This window comes from Felis catus, chromosome B3, assembly GCF_018350175.1.
Source record: "Felis catus isolate Fca126 chromosome B3, F.catus_Fca126_mat1.0, whole genome shotgun sequence".
Taxonomy (NCBI): Eukaryota; Metazoa; Chordata; class Mammalia; order Carnivora; family Felidae; genus Felis; species Felis catus.
Window position 1 is genome coordinate 1,804,061 of NC_058373.1, and position 19,495 is coordinate 1,823,555.

The 19,495-nt window shown below is 62.3% G+C and overlaps 1 protein-coding gene across 8 annotated transcripts in view; it reads left to right on the forward strand.

Annotated features, from left to right (window-relative positions):
• Positions 1–16,263, forward strand: part of ARNT2 (aryl hydrocarbon receptor nuclear translocator 2) — a 147,475-nt gene extending 131,212 nt beyond the window's left edge. For 6 of the 8 annotated variants that reach the window (XM_023254803.2, XM_019831777.3, XM_019831774.3 and 3 more), the window contains exons 15-19: positions 1,535–1,634; positions 4,997–5,135; positions 5,496–5,661; positions 10,963–11,099; positions 12,455–16,263. In XM_023254803.2, the coding sequence (XP_023110571.1) occupies positions 1,535–1,634; positions 4,997–5,135; positions 5,496–5,661; positions 10,963–11,099; positions 12,455–12,553 (641 nt within the window). In that variant the 3' untranslated portion in view covers positions 12,554–16,263. Of the gene's footprint in view, positions 1–1,534; positions 1,635–4,996; positions 5,136–5,495; positions 5,662–10,962; positions 11,130–11,691; positions 12,356–12,454 lie in introns of all 8 variants that reach the window. The other 2 variants (XR_002742751.2, XM_023254804.2) reach the window with 2 other exon arrangements.
• The last annotated feature ends 3,232 nt before the right edge of the window (positions 16,264–19,495 follow it).

Below are 19,495 nucleotides of genomic sequence, written 5' to 3' on the forward strand. Positions count from 1 at the left end.
GCCCCTGAACAGCAACTCCTGATTGACGTGCTGCCGAAATACGCCGTAGCCCAAACGACATGACGTGAAGAAACCCTTTAACCCGGAGGAGTGGGGGTGTGGTGCCCTCGGAGGCAGCTAAGAGCCGTGGGCCAAGATGGTTATCTTCTTTTTTTAAAGTTTATTTATTTTAAGAGAGAGAGAGAGAGAGACTGGGGGCGCGGGGGCAGAGAGAGGGAGACAGAGAATCCCAAGCAGGCTCCACGCTGTCCCCGCAGAGCCCCGCGCGGGGCTCGATCTCACGAACCGTGAGGTCATGACCTGAGTCGACACCGAGTTGGATGCCTAACCAACGGGGCCACCCGGGCGCCCCGCTGAGATGGTTAACTTCTACAGATATGATGCAGATATGAGCGGGACCCGAAGGCGAAGGTACATGTGTCATGAGCCTCGGAACATGGGAAAACCAAAATAGGTAGGAACACGAGAAAATCCTGATAGAGCCAGATTTTGCAGCGGTCAAGCAGGTCAAAGCCATAGAGCGAAAAAGGACGCAGAAGACTGAATGATAAAACCGAACATTTTTACATACCTGTGTCCACGTATAATCTCGTACCCCACAAATGTCTCAGAGCGCTTAGGAAAAAATGCGTTTCTCATTTACCCAAACCACCCAAACCCCTAAGTGCCTAAGAAAATAACAGCTTACGTTGAGTGGATGGTCACAGGTCCCTGGGGCACCTGTCTCCTGAAACCTTCAGCCCCTCTCCGCCTGCGGACCGGTCAGAAGCACACACGTAGGAGTCCAAGCCCCTCCGTGCTGCGGGGTTTTCGCTGCAGCCAAGGAAACGGACCCAGAGGCTGCCCAGTGCCTCGGTTTATCGGCCCGTCACAGAGGTAGTCGGCGCGTGGTCAAGGAAGCCCGCCCTCTCCGCCCCAAGTCCACGAGCCCGAGTGTCCATCCCTGCTCATGTCCACCCAGTGGGGGACCCCCCCAACTCTGCGTGTCCCCCCCACCTCCCAGGCCACAGATGGGTACAGGCGAGGGGTCTGTCGAGGCACGAAATAATTGCCCTGTAACTAACTTTAACCTCCCTTATCCCGGTGTCTCGTGGGTGGGCCGGCAGGTGTGTGGAAATAACACGTGTGGGAGTTTCGAGACTTCAGGGAAGGAGCCCGTTGGTCACAGGTGCAAGGCCACGCCCGTGACAAGCAGGGCGGCGCTGGGGTCCACGCTGAGGGGGTTGGGGCCACTGCTCTGTGCTTCCTCCGTGGGCTTGGGAGGAAACCATGTCCGAGGAGGAGCTTCCTTACGTTGGTTCTTTCCATTGTCGCGACCCTCGGGAAGGGCCTGCCCTCCGGCAGCGTGTGGCCCAGCCCGGGTGTTGGAGGACGGCCCGTGCCCTCGTGCGCAGAGAAGGCGTGTGCGGCCGGACGGCCGGGATGCGTCCTGCTCGAGGACACCCGTCCTTTGCCTGCTCCCCGCTGCCCCCCCGCCTCCCATAGTCTGGAGGGCAGGGAGCCCTTGACCGTGACCTTGCCCTGCCTTTCCTAGCGGAGAAGAAGATGATGACCTCAGCCTCTGCGGCGGGAACCCAGCAGATCTACTCCCAGGGAAGCCCGTTCCCCCCCGGACACTCGGGGAAGGCCTTCAGGTACGTGCTGGGAGGGGGCCGGGGGCGGGGGATGCCCCTCACCAGGGAAGCCCTGGCTCTCAGAGCTCAGCCCCGTGCGCGGCGAATGCTGCAAACACCGGTTAGGGGCTGCTGCCCTCTGGGCCCTGGACCGGGCCAGGGTTCTGGTGGCTCTGGTCCTGCCCCGGGGGCGCCCAATGTGTTGCTATTAGATGCATTGCTATCGCCGGCTGGGGAAGGAGGGTCGGGGACTGGGAAGAACGGCCAGAGGAGAGACGGGCTGCCCGCAGGAGGGTGTGTGGGTCCTACGTGCACCCACCAAACATCCAGCTCTCGAGGAGAGCGGTCCCAGGCCCAAGCCCAGGCGGGCAGAGGTCCCCATACAGCCCGGCCACCGGGTGACTTGGCCGGAGCCCAAGGGAGCGTCAGGTGCAGGCAGGGACCGGGACCGGGCAGGTGGGACCGACCGCCCCGGGGGAGGGGGCCCTGCCAGGAACCTGCCCTCACGAAGGAGGCTCAGGCTCACGCTTCCCCACTGGGCCGCGGACGGACCTGGAGCCGCAGCTCAGAGCCGAGCCCAGGGCAGCAGGCTGAGATCCCGCGGTGGCCGCGGCCCGCCCTTCAGTGGGGTGTCCTGGATGCAGCCTGCTCCGGGGCTCTGGGGAGCGGCTCCCCGGTCCGGACGAGAAGGCGGCCGAGCCAGCTGCTGCTGAGCCTTCGTCAGCGCCGGCCGCCCCTCCCCGCGGCACAGTGCAGGAGGCTCCAGACTCCTCTCCTGCCGCGGGGTCACGTGCCCCCCCTGCTCTCGGCACACGGCGATGGCCACAGTTCCGTGCCAGGCTCTGCACCACTCCCAGCCCGGGCAGGCACTCAACCGAGTCCCGGGGCGGCTGGGAGGGAGCAGAGGCCAGAGGTGAGGAGCGGCCAGGCCTAGGTGGCACATCCGGGGAAGGCCTGGCCGGCTCCTGAGCTGAGCCTGGAAGCCAAGGTCAGCTTGTCACTCGATGGGGTGATGGGGCACACAGGCCTCGGGAATGTGCCGAGCAAAGCCTGGGTGGCGGGAGAGGCTCGAGTCTGGGGGAAACAGGAGGGGACCGCGGAGGCCTTGAATACCATGCTAGGGGGCTGGAGGGGAGAGACTTGGGGAAATGGGTCTGGGAGAAAGTCGGGGGCGGTGTGTCGGGGGAGATGGAAAGTGAGGCTGGAGACGGTTCTTAGGACAGATGGTCCAGCCTGAGATGCTGAGCTGGGCTGAGGCTGTTGTCATAGAAGCAGAAGTTGGAGGGCAGTTACGGAGGAGAGGCAGGCTGGTGGTGTGGGGAAGGAGTCAGGGGAAGGCGCCAGCCCCTGTGCAGAGCCTGGCATCGGGAGGCATTTACTCACTGCTCATCTATGGAGTGGACGGATGGGTGGATGAGGAAGGGATAGAGGGAGGGAGGGAAGGAGGGATGGAGGGATGATGGATAGAGGGAGGGAGGGAGGAAGGGAGGGAAAGGAGGGAGGGGGAAGGAGGGATGATGGATGGAGGGAGGGAGAGAGGAAGGGAAGGAGGGAGGGAGAGATGGAGGGATGATGGATGGAGGGGGGGAGGGAAAGAGGGAGGGGTGGAGGGGTGATGGATGGAGGGAGAGAGGGAGGAAGGGAAGGAGGGAGGGAGGGAAGGAGGGATGGAGGGATGATGGATAGAGGGAGGGAGGAAGAGAGGGAAAGGAGGGAGGGGGAAGGAGGGATGATGGATGGAGGAAGAGGGAGGGAGGGAAGGAGGGGTGGAGGGATGATGGATGGAGGGAGGGAGGGAGGAAGGGAAAGAAGGAGGGAGGGAGGGATGATGGATGGAGGGATGATGGATGGAGGGAGGGAGGGAGGAAGGGAAAGAAGGAGGGAGGGAGGAATGATGGATGGAGGGAGGGAGGGAGGAAGGGAGGGAAAGGAGGGGGGGGAAGGAGGGATGATGGAGGGAGAGAGGGAGGGGGGGAAGGAGGGATGGAGGGATGATGGATAGAGGGAGGGAAAGGAGGGAGGGAGGGGGGAAGGAGGGATGATGGATGGAGGAAGGGAGGGAGGGAGGGTTGGATGGATGCTCATGAGGCCTTAACCCTGTGGAATGGGCTGAATTTCCTGTAAATCTAAGTGGCCCGCGCTCGTTTGAGGGGGAAGAGTGTGGGACGAATGGCAGTCAGAGGTGGCCCTGAGCCCTAGCACGGTGGCCTTGCTGCACATGCCCAAGCGTGTCCTCACCCTGAGTCCTGCCGTGGTGCTGCCGGCCTTGGCCCCGGCCCGTGTGTTCCGAGACAGGGGCCCCTGGGGAGGGCCGGGCACGGGGCCGGCCCTCCGCTGCCAGCGCCCTCCCGGGGGTGGCGGGGTGGGGGAGAGGCCCCTGTAAAGAACCGTGATCAGAAAAGGCCTTCTGAGGCCGACTGGGAAAGGCGCCTTGTGTGTGAAGTGACGAAGTGTTTTATGGGGGACGGGAACGATGTCCCCTCGTCACGGCCAGGACCGGAGGGCTCTGATGTTCTCTGGGCCTCCCTGGCTGGAGGGGAACTGGATGGCGTAGAAGAAAGACTGTAACTCATGAGTAACTTTGTCCCCTCGCTTCTCTACTGGTCTATAAACTGCCTTTCTTCAAAACCCACCAGAGCCTTCCGTGGTTAGCCCCGTCCCCCTCCCCCGACTCCCCCCTGGGCCCCCAGCGCTCTGGCCCCAGCAGAGCCAGGAGGAAGGGCCTGAAGGGAGACCGCAGTCTCTGGCCACCCCGGTCTTTAATGAGCTTATTGTATAATCGGAGTGGCTGGAAAAAGCTCTAGGCAGTAGCGTCTGCCTACAGGGGCCGTGGGGCCGTGGGGATGCGCCCCCTGTGACACACACACAGCAGGCGTCAGGGGTCGTGAGGAGCGAGGGGGGCGGCGGGGAAGTGTGCTCTGGGGACTGGGCGAGGCCCCCCCACCCCCCGCAAGCTTTCACTCACAGGCTCTCTCGTCTGTTCAACGGGAACCAGCCGACAGCCTGCGGCCCGTTTGCTGAATCCTCGGCCCCGTGGGCGTCCCCTAAGGGACACATTAACCAGAGCACAGAGCAGCCATCCGCGCCGGGCTGGTTTTCGTTCTAAGGAGCTGCCCCCTCAGAATCTTCTGCGGGGAGCAAGAGACACACGGGTGGGGTCTGGGCCGCGGGGTCTGGCCCGCTCTCTCTTGAGCGGGCCCTGCTGGGGCCAAAGAGGCAGAGTGCAGCGGTGACGGGCCGGGGGCCTTTTTGTCCCGTGACGTGCTGCCCTGGGGAGACAGACGGACGGACAGAGGCCGCACGTGGGATTGAACAGGAGGGCCCAGGACCCCCGTCGTGGGCGAGGCGTCTCCCGGGGACAAAAGCGATTTCGTCTCTCGTAGCTCTTCCGTGGTCCACGTGCCTGGTGTGAATGACATCCAGTCCTCCTCGTCAACGGGCCAGAACATGTCCCAAATCTCCCGACAGCTGAACCAGAGTCAGGTGGCGTGGACAGGGAGCCGGCCGCCCTTTCCCGGACAGGTACGGGCCTCAGTGAGGGCGTTGCCCCGGGTGCCAGGCTGCTGGGAGCCCCCGGCCCTGGGACACGCCCAGCCCCCGGTAGTCGCCATGAGGCGGGTGTCCACTGTGGAGTCTGCCGAGCCCAGCGCCCCGAGAGCCCCTCTCACTGCGGGACTGGGGGCAGGTTCAACCAGACCCGCCCCAGAGACGCGGGGCCCAAGTCCTGCGGTTCCTGGGCCCACACACGTTGGCCCGATCCCAGGCTCGTGCCCAGTTGGCCAGGAGGGCCACGGGGAGTCACCGTCGGCCACTGGGGTGGCAGCGACCCACCTGGGGCCTGCTGGTGACACCGCCCTCCTCTCTGCTTTGTCCTGATTGTAGCAAATCCCCTCCCAGTCCGGCAAGACTCAGTCGTCTCCCTTTGGGATTGGAACGAGCCACACGTACCCAGCAGACCCCTCTTCCTACAGCCCTCTCTCCAGCCCAGCTACGTCTTCGCCCAGCGGGAACGCCTACTCCAGTCTCGCCAGCAGGACTCCGGGGTTCGGTAGGTGGGGCGCGAGGGCGGGAGTTCCCGGGGGAGCCGGCAGAGTGCTTTCTGCACATCCCGAGTTCGGGGGACCGAGCCCCCAGCTCCCAGAGCCCTGGGACCAGGTCTGGAGGTTTCCAAGCGCCTCCTGTCCAGCTCTGGGGGTCCGGTGGTATTCCTAAGACACTGGCTGCTTGGGTCTTGGCTTTGTGGGGTGACTGGCATTTCCAAGACCCTGGGACTATACTCCTGTGTGCCGCTGCGTTCTGAGCGCTGTTTCAGCCCTTTTCGGTCCTTGGCAAGGAGTTTCAGGTGCCCCACGTCAAAAACACCATAACCTTGGTTTCAAACAGCCAGGGAAGAGTCGTGAGGATGGCCAATTGTATAAAGACGTCGTGGGAATAAGAGGCACTGTGATGTTCTCTCTCTTGTTAATATGCAAAGAGGGGCCCCCTCCCACGTGAGAACACCTCTCCCAGCTCCTCAGGCCGTAAAGGGTTAAGTGGCCACTCCTTCTGGTGCGAGTCCCGGGGGCCTTTGCTCCTGCTGTGTGGCTTGTGTGGCTGGCGTGGGCCGGGGCTCCGCTTCACATCAGGAGGGGCTAGGGAGGGGCCCGGGGCCCGGCCCAGCATCCTGAGCTGACGCCCGGCCGCCTTCTCACAGCGGGGTCGCCGGTGACAGCCAATGACATGGCCCTTGGGGCGCCTCGCTGCTGATTGGGATTTCCATTCCAGGCCGGAAGCTCCCCTTTGCGCGTCTGTCGGCCTTAGGGACGAGGCCGTGTCCCTCGCCCGCACGCGGGGTCATCCGCCGCGCCCCACGTCTTCTCCCGCCCCCGCCACTCACAGCCCCGCAGCCCCTGCGGCATGAGGTCGTGGGCGCGGCGTTTCGCAACCTCTTGCGGTCACTGCCGCGTGGCTGCATCTCAGCTCTGCGGCCTCTGTTCACTTGGAGCAGGTGCTCGTGTGGGGCCTCAAGCTCCCCCTGCCGGCTGGTTCTGCGCCGTTTCAGGAAGGACAGGCCCCGAGCCGTTGCCTTCCAGGCCCCCGGGCACCCAGCTCGGAAGCCACCCTGGTCCCCTCACCCTCACCTCCCGGCAGTCTCTGCCTCCGGCTCCGGCCCCTGGGGAGCGTTCCACCCGCCTCACCCTGAAGGGTCCAGGGCAGACCAGGCGTGCAGGCACCCGGTGCTTCCTGGGAGACGGGAGGCCTGGCCCTCGGTGCGGCATCGAGGCCGGGAGACGCACGGGCACTGGGAGACGGGCAGGGCAGCTCTCTGGGGACAGCAGCCTCGGTGTGACACAGGCCCGGGGGGCCGCCAAGTCTGGAGGGTCAGGGGAGAGTGGGTGCTCGTCCTGGCAAGGCCACAGCAAAAACAGCAGGGGCCCCTGTGCTGCCCTGGCAATCTGGGGTCTGATCTCCACCTGGCAAATGCGGGCTCTGAGCTGTAGACGTAGATGAGACACGGGAGGGACACAGGCCCTGGGCTGAGGCCCCTGCACGACTCGACGGCCAAGAGCAGCCCCACACAGACGGGGCTCCGGGCTCAGCAGGCGCCTCTTCATTGCGCTCACGCTCTCCTGCCCTCGGCGATCCCAGTGGGAGTCACGGCCGCGGCTGACTCTGGACGCTCTGTCTGCCCGGCGCGCACGCGAGAATCCTTCAATGCTGCCGGAAGCCCTAAGGGGGAGATGCCTGATCGCTCCCACTTCACAGAGAAGTACACTGAGGCGCGGTGAGGTCCCCTCGGGCTCTGCTCGCCAGCGTCTTCCCATCCGCTGTTCAGGGCGCCTTAGAATCGGGTGGGGATCGGTGTCCCTGCAGAGGTCTCTTGGTCTGTGTTAACGAGAGGGCCGGACTCCCTTGGCCGGGTGCGTGGAGAGCGGTTTCCCGTGGCCTTCCCTCTGTCCCTCCTTTGCTGACGGTGACCCAGCGAGGGGGCCGTGGCGGGCTTGGAAGCCAGGCCCTGGGGAGGGGGACAGGAAGCTGAGGGGGAGCTTGGGATGGGGGTTGGTCTTGATGGGGGGGTGCCAGCACCATCCAGACGAGGCGCTCGCGGGGGCCGGCCAGCGGCTGGTGTGGGCAGGAGGCCCCAGCACAGGTGTGGGGGGTTGGGGGGCAGGCGGGGCGGGGATGGGGGATATGCAACGTGTCGGAGACCCATAGCTCTGCTCCAGGGGCTTCAGGGACACGGGGTCCGTGGGGACGGGCTTCGGGCAGGGTCAGAGAGAAGAGGGTGTTCAAGGGGCTGGTGAACAAGGATGGGTGGTCCTGAGCATGGTGGGAGGGGTGCAGTGAAGAGAGTGGGAGAAGGGGTGTGGGGGGAAGGGACAGAGCAGCCCCCACTAAGGTCAAACTCAGCAGTCATCAAATGAACCCAGGACTACGAACCAGCTGCGTCTAGCCGTGCAGTGGACACTCCCCCGGGCCCCGTGTGCGACCTGAGTGGCTTCCGGGCCCCCTCTGAGGGCGCAGGCCGGACGGCCGTGCGTGGGGCCTGCTGGTTGGGCCTGGAGGGTTCACAGGCCCGCAGCCCCCCTGCCCACAGTACCCGGCTCAGCTGGTTGCCCGGGGCCGGATACCGGGGTCTCGACTGCCCTGTGTCACCGGCCGGAGCAGGCGAGCTGACGGCCGGCACCCATGCCGGCCGGCGTGACCAAGGTCTGGCACAAACAGGCCGGCGCTCCGGCGGGCTCCTCAGGACGGCCTGTGGACCGAGCTCCGACCTTGAACGGGAAAGCGGCCCTTCTGGGTTCTGGCACCTTCTACGAACCACACGCTCATTTGCTCCCCGGGTTTCCCGGCATCTGCCCAAAGCGCTCCCGCCCTGGCAGGCCTGGTGATGCGCCCTGAGCTGCGCTGCCGATGCGTTTGCATTTCCAGAACTGGTTTCAGCTTCTGCTCAGCCTGGGTCTCACCCCGCCCGACGAGGAGGTCTAGACGCGGAACTGGAGCCACTTCCTGGGGGCTGACAGGTGCGAGCGTCACCTCCCTGTGGAGCTAAGCGGGAGGGACGCGGTCCGGGTCCAGGCAGGACGCAGAAACCACACCGGCCACGGGAACCGGGACGCTCGGTATAAAGATCCTTGACTAAGAGGAGGCGGTGAAAGACACGGCCTGAGGAAGACAAGGTGCGGCGAACGTGGGCGCCAGCTTCCCGCTCAGAGAAGCGGGTTGCTCCTACGACCCAGGAATCCACGCGCTTCTCAAGGTTGTGAAGTTTGGTCTGGAAGCCCACCCGTTTGCCCGGATGGCAGCAGCCCGTAGCACGCTCTCCTTGGACCGCAGGGCTGGCGGGCTGGGAGCGGCCAGCGCCGCGTCACCCGGGAGGGGTTACCTTGTAGTCACGGCACATCATGGAGTCTGCCCGTCACCCGCGCGGCTCGGGAAACGGTGTTTCACTGCAGAGGCTGGAAGAAGGTCCTCCCCCCGGGCCTCCTGGCGGACGGCAGTGAGTCCCTCCTGCAGGTCACTGCCTGGGAGGGACCTCCCCCGGGAAGACCCCGCAACGGGAGGTCCGGCTTCCGCGTCCCCCCGACGCCGCCTGGCTCCCCTTGCAGCTGTCGGCGGTCCTGGCGGGCTGGTCGCTCATCTGTCCTCCCCAGGGCACTGGCCAGTCTTGGTCACCACCGTGGCCCCAGCACTCCGCTCAGCGGCAGGTGCACGGTGGGCGTTGGATACAGACGCTCGGTTTACCAAGCGAGTGCACGGGGCGTCCGCGTCAGAACGGGGCTCCGGCATTCACAAGCCAGACGAGTCGGGCCAGTTCGTTCCCTGGCGCCTTAGAGCCTCGGTTTCCTCGTGTGGCAAAGGCGGGTAACGGGCCCGTGTCTTAGGGTCAGAGGGAAGAGTAAGTGACACGAAGTGACTTTTCCTGTGGCGAACGTTTAAGAAGGAGCATCTCCCTTCCCGGCAGTTTAAGGATGTTTATTCTGAAATCCCGCGTCTGTCATCAGCAGAACTACGCCGACCGTCCTGCAGCCTTCAGCCCCTGCCGCCTGGCCCGCCGCGGGGCGTCACGGGGCTGACGCAGGAACGCGCATGGGTTTCATCACAAGCCGACGGTGGCCGGGACGCTTCAAATGGGAGGAGGAGGAGAGGGTGACGGGAGGTCCGGCCCTCTTTCCGCTCCTCTCCGTTCTTCTTTCCTCCGCAAATACGTCCGGAAGTCTCCAGTATCGAGAACTGGGGGGACCCTCGGTGACGCGTGACCTGGGGCTGGGTCAGCCTAGTGGCGGCCCCGCCAGGAGGTGACGCGAGGCCACAGGCAGGCTGGCATCCGACGGGGCGCTGCATTCAGGGACACGGTGCAGGGGAGTGGACGTGAGCCGGAGGAGAGGCTCTGAGGGGGAGAGAAGCTGGATTCTCGCACAGGGAGCCCGAGGCACCCCTCGGAGACTTAGACGTGGCCCCCAGGCCGGCAGGTAATCCCGCAGCCGAGAGAAGCAGGGCTGTGCGCGTCCACCCACCGGACGCAGGGGTGGCGTCCTGACCGCCCGCGGCCTCCACCTGCGCCCCCTCCGCCCCGCGTCCGCTTCCAGGCGCCCTCACGTCGTGCACCCGTTGCCACGGCGGCCGCCTCATATCTGGGCTCCTCTGCTCTCTGCGCTCGCCCTGGGCGGTGGGGCTCCCGGATGCACGGGGCTGTGCGGCCGCTCCCTGCCTGCGAACTCCCGCGGGTCCCTGCCACCTGCACGGTGTAGACGGAGACAAGCTGCTCTCCGCACAAATTAACGTGCCGATTCCTGCAAAGAGGCCCATCTCCGGGTCTGAGCCGCGCCCCAGTGCCTTTGCGCACACGCCACCTGGAAACATCAGGGACGAGCCAGCGGGGCCGTGGCTCGGGGCCCCCGTGGAAGGCCCTCGCGGCTTCAGCGCAGTGAGGTTGGCGGAAGGCAGGGCACGCTGAGCCGAAACTCTTCCTCGGGCAGAACCAGACTTTTCAGAGAACAGCCCGGGGGCTGCAGCAGCAGAGATGGCTTCTCCCTTCTCGGGGCTGCAGGGGGGCGGCCCGGGGTGGGGGTGGGGGGGCCCAGACCCCGCAGACAAGCCCCCCACCAAAGCTCCAGAGGGCACGGAGGGCTCCAGGACCGAGCCTCCGGTGCCCCTGCCGGTGCGCTCAGAGGGGACCCGCCCCCTGCACTGAGTGCTGGCGGTTGGCATTGACTTGCTACCCGTGGGTCGGTGCGAGCCGGAAGGGGACGGCGGCCGGCTCTGGACGGAGCGTGCCTTCCAGACGCGGGGGCCTCTGGGCCGTGGCAGGTCCGGCGGAGCCGCGGCTCGGCCCTGAAGGCGGTGTCCTGTGCGTGGGCTCTTTCAGCTGAGAGCGGACAGAGCGGCGGGCAGTTCCAAGGGCGGCCCTCGGAGGTCTGGTCCCAGTGGCAGAGCCAGCACCACGGGCAGCAGAGCGGTGAGCAGCACCCCCACCAGCAGCCCGGTCAGACTGAAGTGTTCCAGGTAAATCGAGCGAGCACCGCCTTGTCGTAGGTACCGGCACCTTCTCTCTGCTTCCTTTCCCCTGCCCCCTGCCACAGCCCCGCCTGCTCCATAGAGACCTGAGTTCTGGCCCAGCCCCGGGGACGGGGGCCGGGAGCCCGGGCCTCCGCTGCCCTCTCTGGTCGGGGACACCCGGGCATCACGTAGCCGTCCGTTGTTGGAGACGCTCCTGGCCACGCCTCGTCCCCTAGCCCCGCGCGCCAGTGCTCTGCCCCTTGGGGTTTTTCTGGGTCCGTCTTCCGCCACAAGTTTCCCCGGGAGGAAGGTTCCAGATGGAGGCGTGAGCTGATTGACTCCCCCTGAGCCCAGTGCTCGGCCCATCCCACGGGGCCCGCACGAGGAAGAAGCACCGAGGCGCCTTCCGTTGTGCCTGGAGCTCCAGGTCTGCCCTGCAGAGCACGGATGTGCAGGAAGCACGTGGGGGGAGGGACTTGAGGCCCCCCGGCCCGTAACCCCCCTCCCGAGGGGGCTCTCTCCTCATCCCCAGCGCCTCTCCCACCTAGCCAAGCGACACCTTCGCAGACAGGGGTCTAGAACCCAGATGTCCCTCTAGGTCTCCAGAGGGGCAGCGTTCTGACCTCCTTCCTCCGTCCTTACGCCGCACAGCAGCTGCGTGGCGCAGAACTCCCCAACCTGGCTCTTCGTGGTCACGAGGCTAAAAAGAATTCTTGGTCGAATAAGCGCGTGAAACGCTGGTTAAGCAAAGTTGTGCGGTTTCTTGACCGAAGGACTTATCAGAGGCTTTTATTATATTAATGAAGACTGAGGCTATTTTAGGCGGTAGGCGGAGTGCGTATGCCTTGTTCCCCACAACCACTCGTCCACACAGTCCTTTTCTCCCAGAGTGTCTCACGGGCCAAGAATTTGAGAAAACACGCCTTGGGAAATTTTCCACACGGGATTGAAATACTGGCTATGCCCATTGTCTGGATGGGCACTCTGAGGCCGGCCGAACTTGAAGGGCCTGTTACAAGTGAAGCTTCAGGACGCAGGCATTTGGCCCCGCCCCCGGAACACGCACAGCCTTGCTCCGGGCCCTGATAGGTTCACCCCACCGATGGGCTCCTGTGCGCCCTGCGTCCTGGCTTTACATAAACGCGGGTTATGTCCTGAGGCTCGGTTTACCTGCTGGGATGACCCCGCCCCCCCAGGGAGTAGCGGCTTCCGGGTGTGGACATCTGAGGCCCCCCTGAGACCCCTGGGCTGCCCCAAGGAAGGTGAGCGTGAGGGGGAGCGGCAGGCTGGGCTCCTGGGACACGCAGGTGCCCAGGAGGGTGAGCTGACCGCCCTCGGCCTTCTCTTCTCCCCTCCCGCAGGACATGCTGCCCATGCCCGGAGACCCGACCCAGGGGACCGGCAACTATAACATCGAGGACTTCGCGGACCTGGGCATGTTCCCGCCCTTCTCCGAGTAGCGGCGGGCAGAGTGCGGCTGGCGCTGGGCGGCGTGGCTCCTGTCGTGACCGCGCCACCCACGCGGGCGGGGCCCCCCCGCACCCTGCTTGCCCCGCCCGCCCCGCCACGGTCCCCCCCAGCAGAAAGCGTCTCACCCCCGTGCTCCTCCCCTGCACAGCGCCTCTCCGCTCTGGCCCCCAGCCCGGGGCCACCGACCAGGAGCCCCGGTAGCCGTCGGGGGGCCCGTTGTATTTATTGTACTTTATCTGTGTGTGCTTGGGAGGCGAGCCGACTGGGCGCCGGGAGTCTGGTTGTGAATAATCTCCTAGTAGACGGTTTTCGCCTATAAAACGTTCACCTGTAGTCCAGAGTGAGTGTCCGGGGCCTGCCCAGGCCTCAGGAATTGGGTTTCTTCCCGCCTTTAACCTCCGTGGGTGGGCGGACTCGGGTGCGGGGAAGGGAGGCCAGCAGGACGCCTGGCCTGTGTTCTCCGCGCTGGGGCCGAGCAGGCGGGGACCCAGGGCCGGACGCCAGCTCCCCTGCCCCCAGCTCAGCGGCGCCCCGACTGGAGCGAGGTTGGCCCGGGGTCCCGGTGCCCGGCTGCGGTCCCACAGCCTCGCCAGGAGTCCTGGCCGGGAGCCCACTGGCTTTAATGCGCCGGGCTTCTGAGAGGAAGCGGCCCCCTCCTCTTCCAGGAGGCCCCGAGGACCTGGCTGCCTGGTGAGTGCACGCCCTCGTCCCCCCCTCCAGGCCAGCGCCTCCGGGGCTGCAGAGCCCTGGGCCTTATGTGGAGGAGCGAGCGGGGAGGCGGGACGTCCAGGCCCCCTCGTCCGGTGCCCTGCCGTGCAGGCCTGCTCCCCCAGGACCGGCCCTGGCGGCCACGTGGCCTCAGTGACCTGGAGGGGGCTCGGGTGCGGACCCGCACGGGGGCAGGAACGCGTCCCACCAGGCCCCTGAGCCTTCTCTCCTCGGCCGGCTGGGGGGCCGTGGTGTCTGGGGAGGGACGGGGTGCAGGTCTGTGAGGCAGGAGGCTGGGGCTCCCGCTCCGATTCTGCCACACTCGCCCCGGGGCCCCGAATTCCTCAGGACGCGAAGAAGAGCCCGCTTCTGGAAACTTCTGCTGGCTGACCGAGCCGTGGTCCCTGGCTGGCTGCGTTTCCCCGTCTTCGCCGACCTCGCCCCCTCCCACGCCCTGTGCGCACAGAGGCAGGCTCTCTGAGCCTCTCCTGTCCTCTTCGTGACGGCCACGCCTGGCCCCGCCGTCCCATGGGCCCCCTGACTCCCGCCCCCGGGAAAGCCCTGCGTCCCTCCCAGGGTCCCTCAGGCAGCCCTGCTCAGGCACTTGCCTCGGACACAACCCGCGTGTCCCTCCCCTGGGATTCCGGAAGGCCAGGCCGAGTGGAGCAGGGTCTCGGCTGCCTGAGAGCAGAGCGGGCCCAGCGTGCAGGACGGGACCGGGAGCGGCGTCTGTGCTGGGCATTACGTGCCAGCCCCGCCCGGTGTCCCTCAGGGATCCGCGTGGCCTGTCTTGCTTGGAGAGCTTCACCTGTAACCGTCCAATGTGGGTAGAATGCCTTTGGCGAGCAGCCAGCTCTGGGTGATCCTGGTTCCTGGACTCTGGGTTCGCACTCACTCAGCAGTTTCTAGAGCAGCTTTAACCCCTCCGTGTATGGCGGTGATTGATGATTGAGTGCCGGGTTTAGGCACACCGGGGTCATTTTACCCTCCACACACCCTCACCGTGCCAGACCGGAGTGGGGGGCTTCCCAGGGCTCACCCTGCCCGGGGCCACCTCTGCCTCCAAGCCTGAGCCGACCCCGAGCCGTGTGTGTGTAATGTTTTCTGAGAAAGGCACAAAAAGGGCTTTTGGATCCAAGAGCGGTTGCTCTGTGAAACGAAAACAGACTTTTTTGTGGCCTTTAGCCTGTGAGTTTGGCAGAATCGGGAATTTCGGATTTGTTCCTTCTGTTTTCTGGAGGGAACTAGGGGATTCTCCGGGCTGCGCACGTCAGGGGGGCACGCCAGCTGTGACCTGGGGCCACGCTGGACGCGGAGGGGACGCGGGAGAGGCAGAGCAGCCTTGCCCCGGCGACCTTCCGTCCTCTTCTGTCCCCACACCAGGGCCTGGGTTGCAGACTGCCGCGGTCCGGGTCCCGGCAGGTGAGGCCAGAGGGGCCTGAAAGCCAGTGTCATGCGGAATGTCATGACTCAGGAGGCACGGCCTCCCCCCCCCCCGCCCGGCCCCCCATCCCGCATCGTCCCAGGGGCGCCCACAGGGAGCCTGACTGCGGTCCGATGGGCCGGCCTGAGCTCTGCGTCCTCTCTCCTCCACCTCCTGCTTTCTGGTTGTGATTCTTGGAAGCCATCATGTGGCCAGTGGGAAAACAGGACTGGAAGGATCTCATGCCCCAGAGACTCTTCCCCCAAGGAATCTTGAGGCCGGCCAGGGTAAGAGTCGAAGCCCTTACAGGGCCTCACTGTCCCGTTTGGGAACAGGCCCGCCCAGCCAGCAGGGGACCCTGCGAGGCCCCGGCCCAGACGCCTCTCCCGCGGCAGACGCGGCCCAGCCTGGGCTGGGGCTTCGGCCGTGACTCTCTCTGCCGCTCGCACCTCCTCTCCCCTGTGAGACCTTCCCGGGCTCCCCCACGGAGCGGGCCGGGCCGTGGCTGCCTGCGCCTTGCGGGAGGACACGAAGCAGCCATGTCGAGGCTCAACCGGGACTTGGCTGGTGACTGTGGCCGTGGCTAGGGAGGTTCTAGAACACTACGGATGTGTCACTAGGGAGCTGGTTTTGTTTCTAGCTATGGTGTCAGGGAGTGACAGAGCCGTCACAGACGTCACGTTCCTCCTCTGCTTCCCGATGTTTTCAATCCAGCCCCTTTGCTGTTTTGTGAATACTGTGCAGAGAGTTGGCGGGGGCGAGGCGGGGGGCGGTTCTCTTAGTCGGAACTTAACCAGGGAGTGTGGACTCCAGTAAAGAGACAGTGTCTCCCCCATTTAGCCACATGTGACACAAGGGATGGGGCAGGTCCCAGGAAAGTGAGTGCCGGTCCCCGAGCGCATCAGCACCTGGGGGCAGGGACCGCGACAGCCACTCCCCTGGCCCGCCTGCTCCCTGATGGTTGTGACCCGTCTCCAAGCAAGACCGAGTCAGGGTCTTGCTGCCTCGCGGACGCTCTAGCGAGTCACGAGTCAGGACAGAAGTGCCAGAAACTACGAGTTTGGTCAGTACTTGCCAAGGGGGCCCGTTGTCTCCTCCCTCCGCCACATCCCTGCCCCGCCTCATGTACTAGGGGGCCACGAGCCACCTGGCTGTCCACCTGTTATCGACGGCCGGGGGTCTGGGACAACGTGGAGAGGCAGCGCACCGCGGGGCAGGCACCTGTCCACTTCTAGAGTGCCTGGGTCTGGTGGCCAAAGCTAGTTCGGCGGTCCGGCCACCGGCCAGAGCCCGCGTGGGCGGCACCGACCGTGAAGACCAGGGCTCGCTGGGCCAGGCCTCTTCCTTCATAGACGCTTCTCAGACGGGCGTCCGTGGACAAGTCGAGCACTTAATCGTTTCTCTTGTAGCCTTTCTTCTTATGGATGTGAGCCGTGCTGTGGATAAATCATCGTCTGTATTTCTTGAATGTTCTCTATGACTAACGGTTATTGAGTTGGTTGTGTATATGTATAACTAATGTAACTGCCTTTTAAAATTTCGTTACAATAAAAATGACTTTGCTCTGAACCGTGAACAGCGCAGGCCAACTTTGTGATTGCGCAGTTCACGGAACCTTCCCGTGGACGTTGGGACGTGCCTGGGGTCACGCCTCTTCCTTAGGGGCGTGTTTGTGTCACAGCCGGCACAGGGCCGGAGAGCTTTGTGCTACGGAGGGGCCCTTCCTGGGGCCTTAGCTACCTAGGAGAGGAGGGGAAAAGAACCACTCTCCTTGCCTGTTAGACGAGGCTTTCTAGAAGCCTGTCTGCAAGTGATGTATTTGCTCCTCGTTACAAACCTGTGCTGTGTGCTCCCAGTTTGTGGATTGCAGAACTGGGCTGACACAGTCACGTGACGTACCTGAGAACCCGAGGGAAAAAATGACAAACCCAGGATTTCACAGGCCCCTCTCCGAGCCCTGGACACGTTGTCCTCTGCAGACATTCACTATTGCTTTTTAAAATTCTCCCAAACTTTAGTATTTTAATATACCCAAGCCTCTAGTAAATACGTACACATTCTAACCTTTCTCTGCTGAGAGGCGACTGTGTGGGGTCTAGCAAAATGGCGGCCTGAAATCACTTAAAACTTTTCCATCAGACATCCAGCGTTCCCATTTTTTTTTACAACTTTATTGAACGATTATTGATAACAAAATAAACTGCATGTGCTTACGGCCTTAAATGGGAGAAGATTTGGTGATCTTGAGTTAGGCATGGATTTCTTAGATACTGCACCTAAAACGCACGATCTATAAAAGAATAAAATTATAAAGTGGACTTCATAAAAAATTCAAAAAGCTTGCTTTTCAAGGACACTGTTGGCAGCGTGAAAAGATCCTCCATTGACGGGGAGGAAACATGTGCAAGCCCTGTATCTGACAAAGGATTTGTATCCAAACTATGTAAAGAACCCTTATGACTAATTAAACAAGTCAGTGCAAAACAGGCAATAAATTTGAACAGACACGTCACCAAAGGAGATACACGGGGGGAAATAAAAACCTAAATAATGGCGAGGGTCATTAGTCATCCGGGAAATGCCATCCCAATCCCCCGGGCCGTTAGAATGGTTAAAATTTAAACAGACTGATGACAGCAAGCGTTGTCCAGTGCGTGGAGCCCCGAGACACCCCCACATGTGTGCCGAGCGCCACGGCCCCTTTGCACAATAGTTTGGCAGTCTTGTATAAAGCTAACACACACGCGCACCACATGACCTGGTCTTGCCACATCTAGGTCCTTACTTGCCCAGGAGACGTGAAAACACGTTTCCGCACAGAGACGTCAATAGGAATTTTCACCGCAGCTGTATGTGTACTAAGAACCAAAAACAACCCTGCTTGATGTCCAGTGGGGGTGACTATGTCCACACGGCAGCATGCTACCCAGCGACGAAACAGAGCGAAGTGTTGGTACGAGCAACCACGGAGACCCGCGTAAACAGCACGCAGAGTGAAAGAAGCCAGGTGCAAACGTACCGCGTGATTCCATGTGTATGAAATTCTGGGAGAGACTCCTCCACGGGACAGGAAGCAGGCCGGTGGTTCTGGGGCTGGGAGAGGGGCTGGGGAGGAAGAGAGGAGGTGACCGGGAGGCTCTAGATTGGACTGGTGGCCACAAAGGTCTATGCAGCTCACGAAACCTTCACTCTTCACCGAAGGTGGGTGCTTTCATTACGTTGTGTATAGTTATGTCTAAGTTAGTATAAAAATAATCGCGGGAGAGGTTTTTTGTGTAATCTGACAAGGTGGTCCCAGATTTCCTACGGAAGAAAAAAAGAAATAATAGCCAATAAATGTCATTGACATTTATTTTTTTTTTAATGTTTTATTTATTCTTTAGAGAGACAGAGACAGAGCGTGAGCGGGGGACGGGCAGAGAGAGAGGGAGGCACAGAATCTGAAGCAGACTCCAGGCTCCGAGCCATCAGCACAGAGCCCGACGTGGGGCTCGAACTCACGGACCGTGAGATCATGACCTGAGCCGAAGTCGGACGCTTAACCGACTGAGCCACCCAGGCGCCCCCCTTTTTTTTTCATTTTTAAAAATATTTTGTTTGTTTTTGAGAGAGGAATGAGACATTTGAAGAAGGGCAGGAGAGGAGGAGGAGGAGGAGGAGGAGGAGGAGGAGGAGGAAAACAGAGCATTCTGCCTTCCAGCCACCTGGAGGCTTCATAATGAAAAGTGTGGCTTTGGTGCGGATACAGAAGGCTAGATCAGGAAGAACGTCCAGAAGGGGGTTGTGGTTTGGGAGAGTCACGGGGGCCGGGCAGACTCCCAGGGAACACTGGCAGGAAACCCTCAGGAAGCAGACATTTTATCCTTGGGTTTCACTATGTACAAAATACGGTTCGCAGAGAACAAATCCCACGGGGATGACAATGCCTGAATGGTGGAAGGCAATGTATGCAGGGGTGCTGGGGGACTCTGTCGGTTGGGCGTCCGACTTCTACTCAGATCAGAATCTCGAGGTTCACAGGTTCGAGCCCCACGTCAGGCTCTGTGCTGACGGCTCAGAGTCTGGAGCCTGCTTCTGATTCTGTGTCTCCCTCTATTTCTGCCCCTCCCCTACTCATGCTCTGTCTCTCAAAAATAAATAAAAATAAATAAATAAATAAATAAATAAATAAGCATTTAAAGAAATGTAAAAGACAGCTAATAAACTTATAGAAAATGCGTGCCATTTATATTTTATATGCCCAACAGAGTGGTAATTGGGCAGAGTATTCAGAATATATGAAGGATTTATTAAAATCGATAAGAAAAACACAACGGGCACATGAGCAAAGGGTTTGAACTGTCCATTCATAAAACTCAAATGGCATTAAATACATCAAAAGAAGTCGAGCATCCCTCGTTACTGAGGGAAACACGAGATTAAAGCAAGATCGTTACATCCTCAGATTTACGAAGTCTGATCAACACAGTTGTCATTGAGGACGTGGGGGGAGAGGGGGCCTTCCATTGTTGGTGGGAGATGGGGCGGCTGCCCAGGAGACTGTTAGGCAGTGTCTCTGCAGGTCAAAGATGCAGGAGACCTCCGAGTCGGCGACCCCAACTCCAAGCCTTCGGCACCAGCGCGAGAGGACAAGGAAAAGGAGACCATGGGGCTGTGTGTGACAGTGAAAAGTGAGGCAGTCTAACCGTATCTCGGAGGAGCAGGGGGGACACTCGGTCACACAAAGGAATACGCTTCGGCCCGTCACGTGGTCTCCTTGCAAACAGGGCACTGAATTCACATTTTTATAACTCAGGGCCGT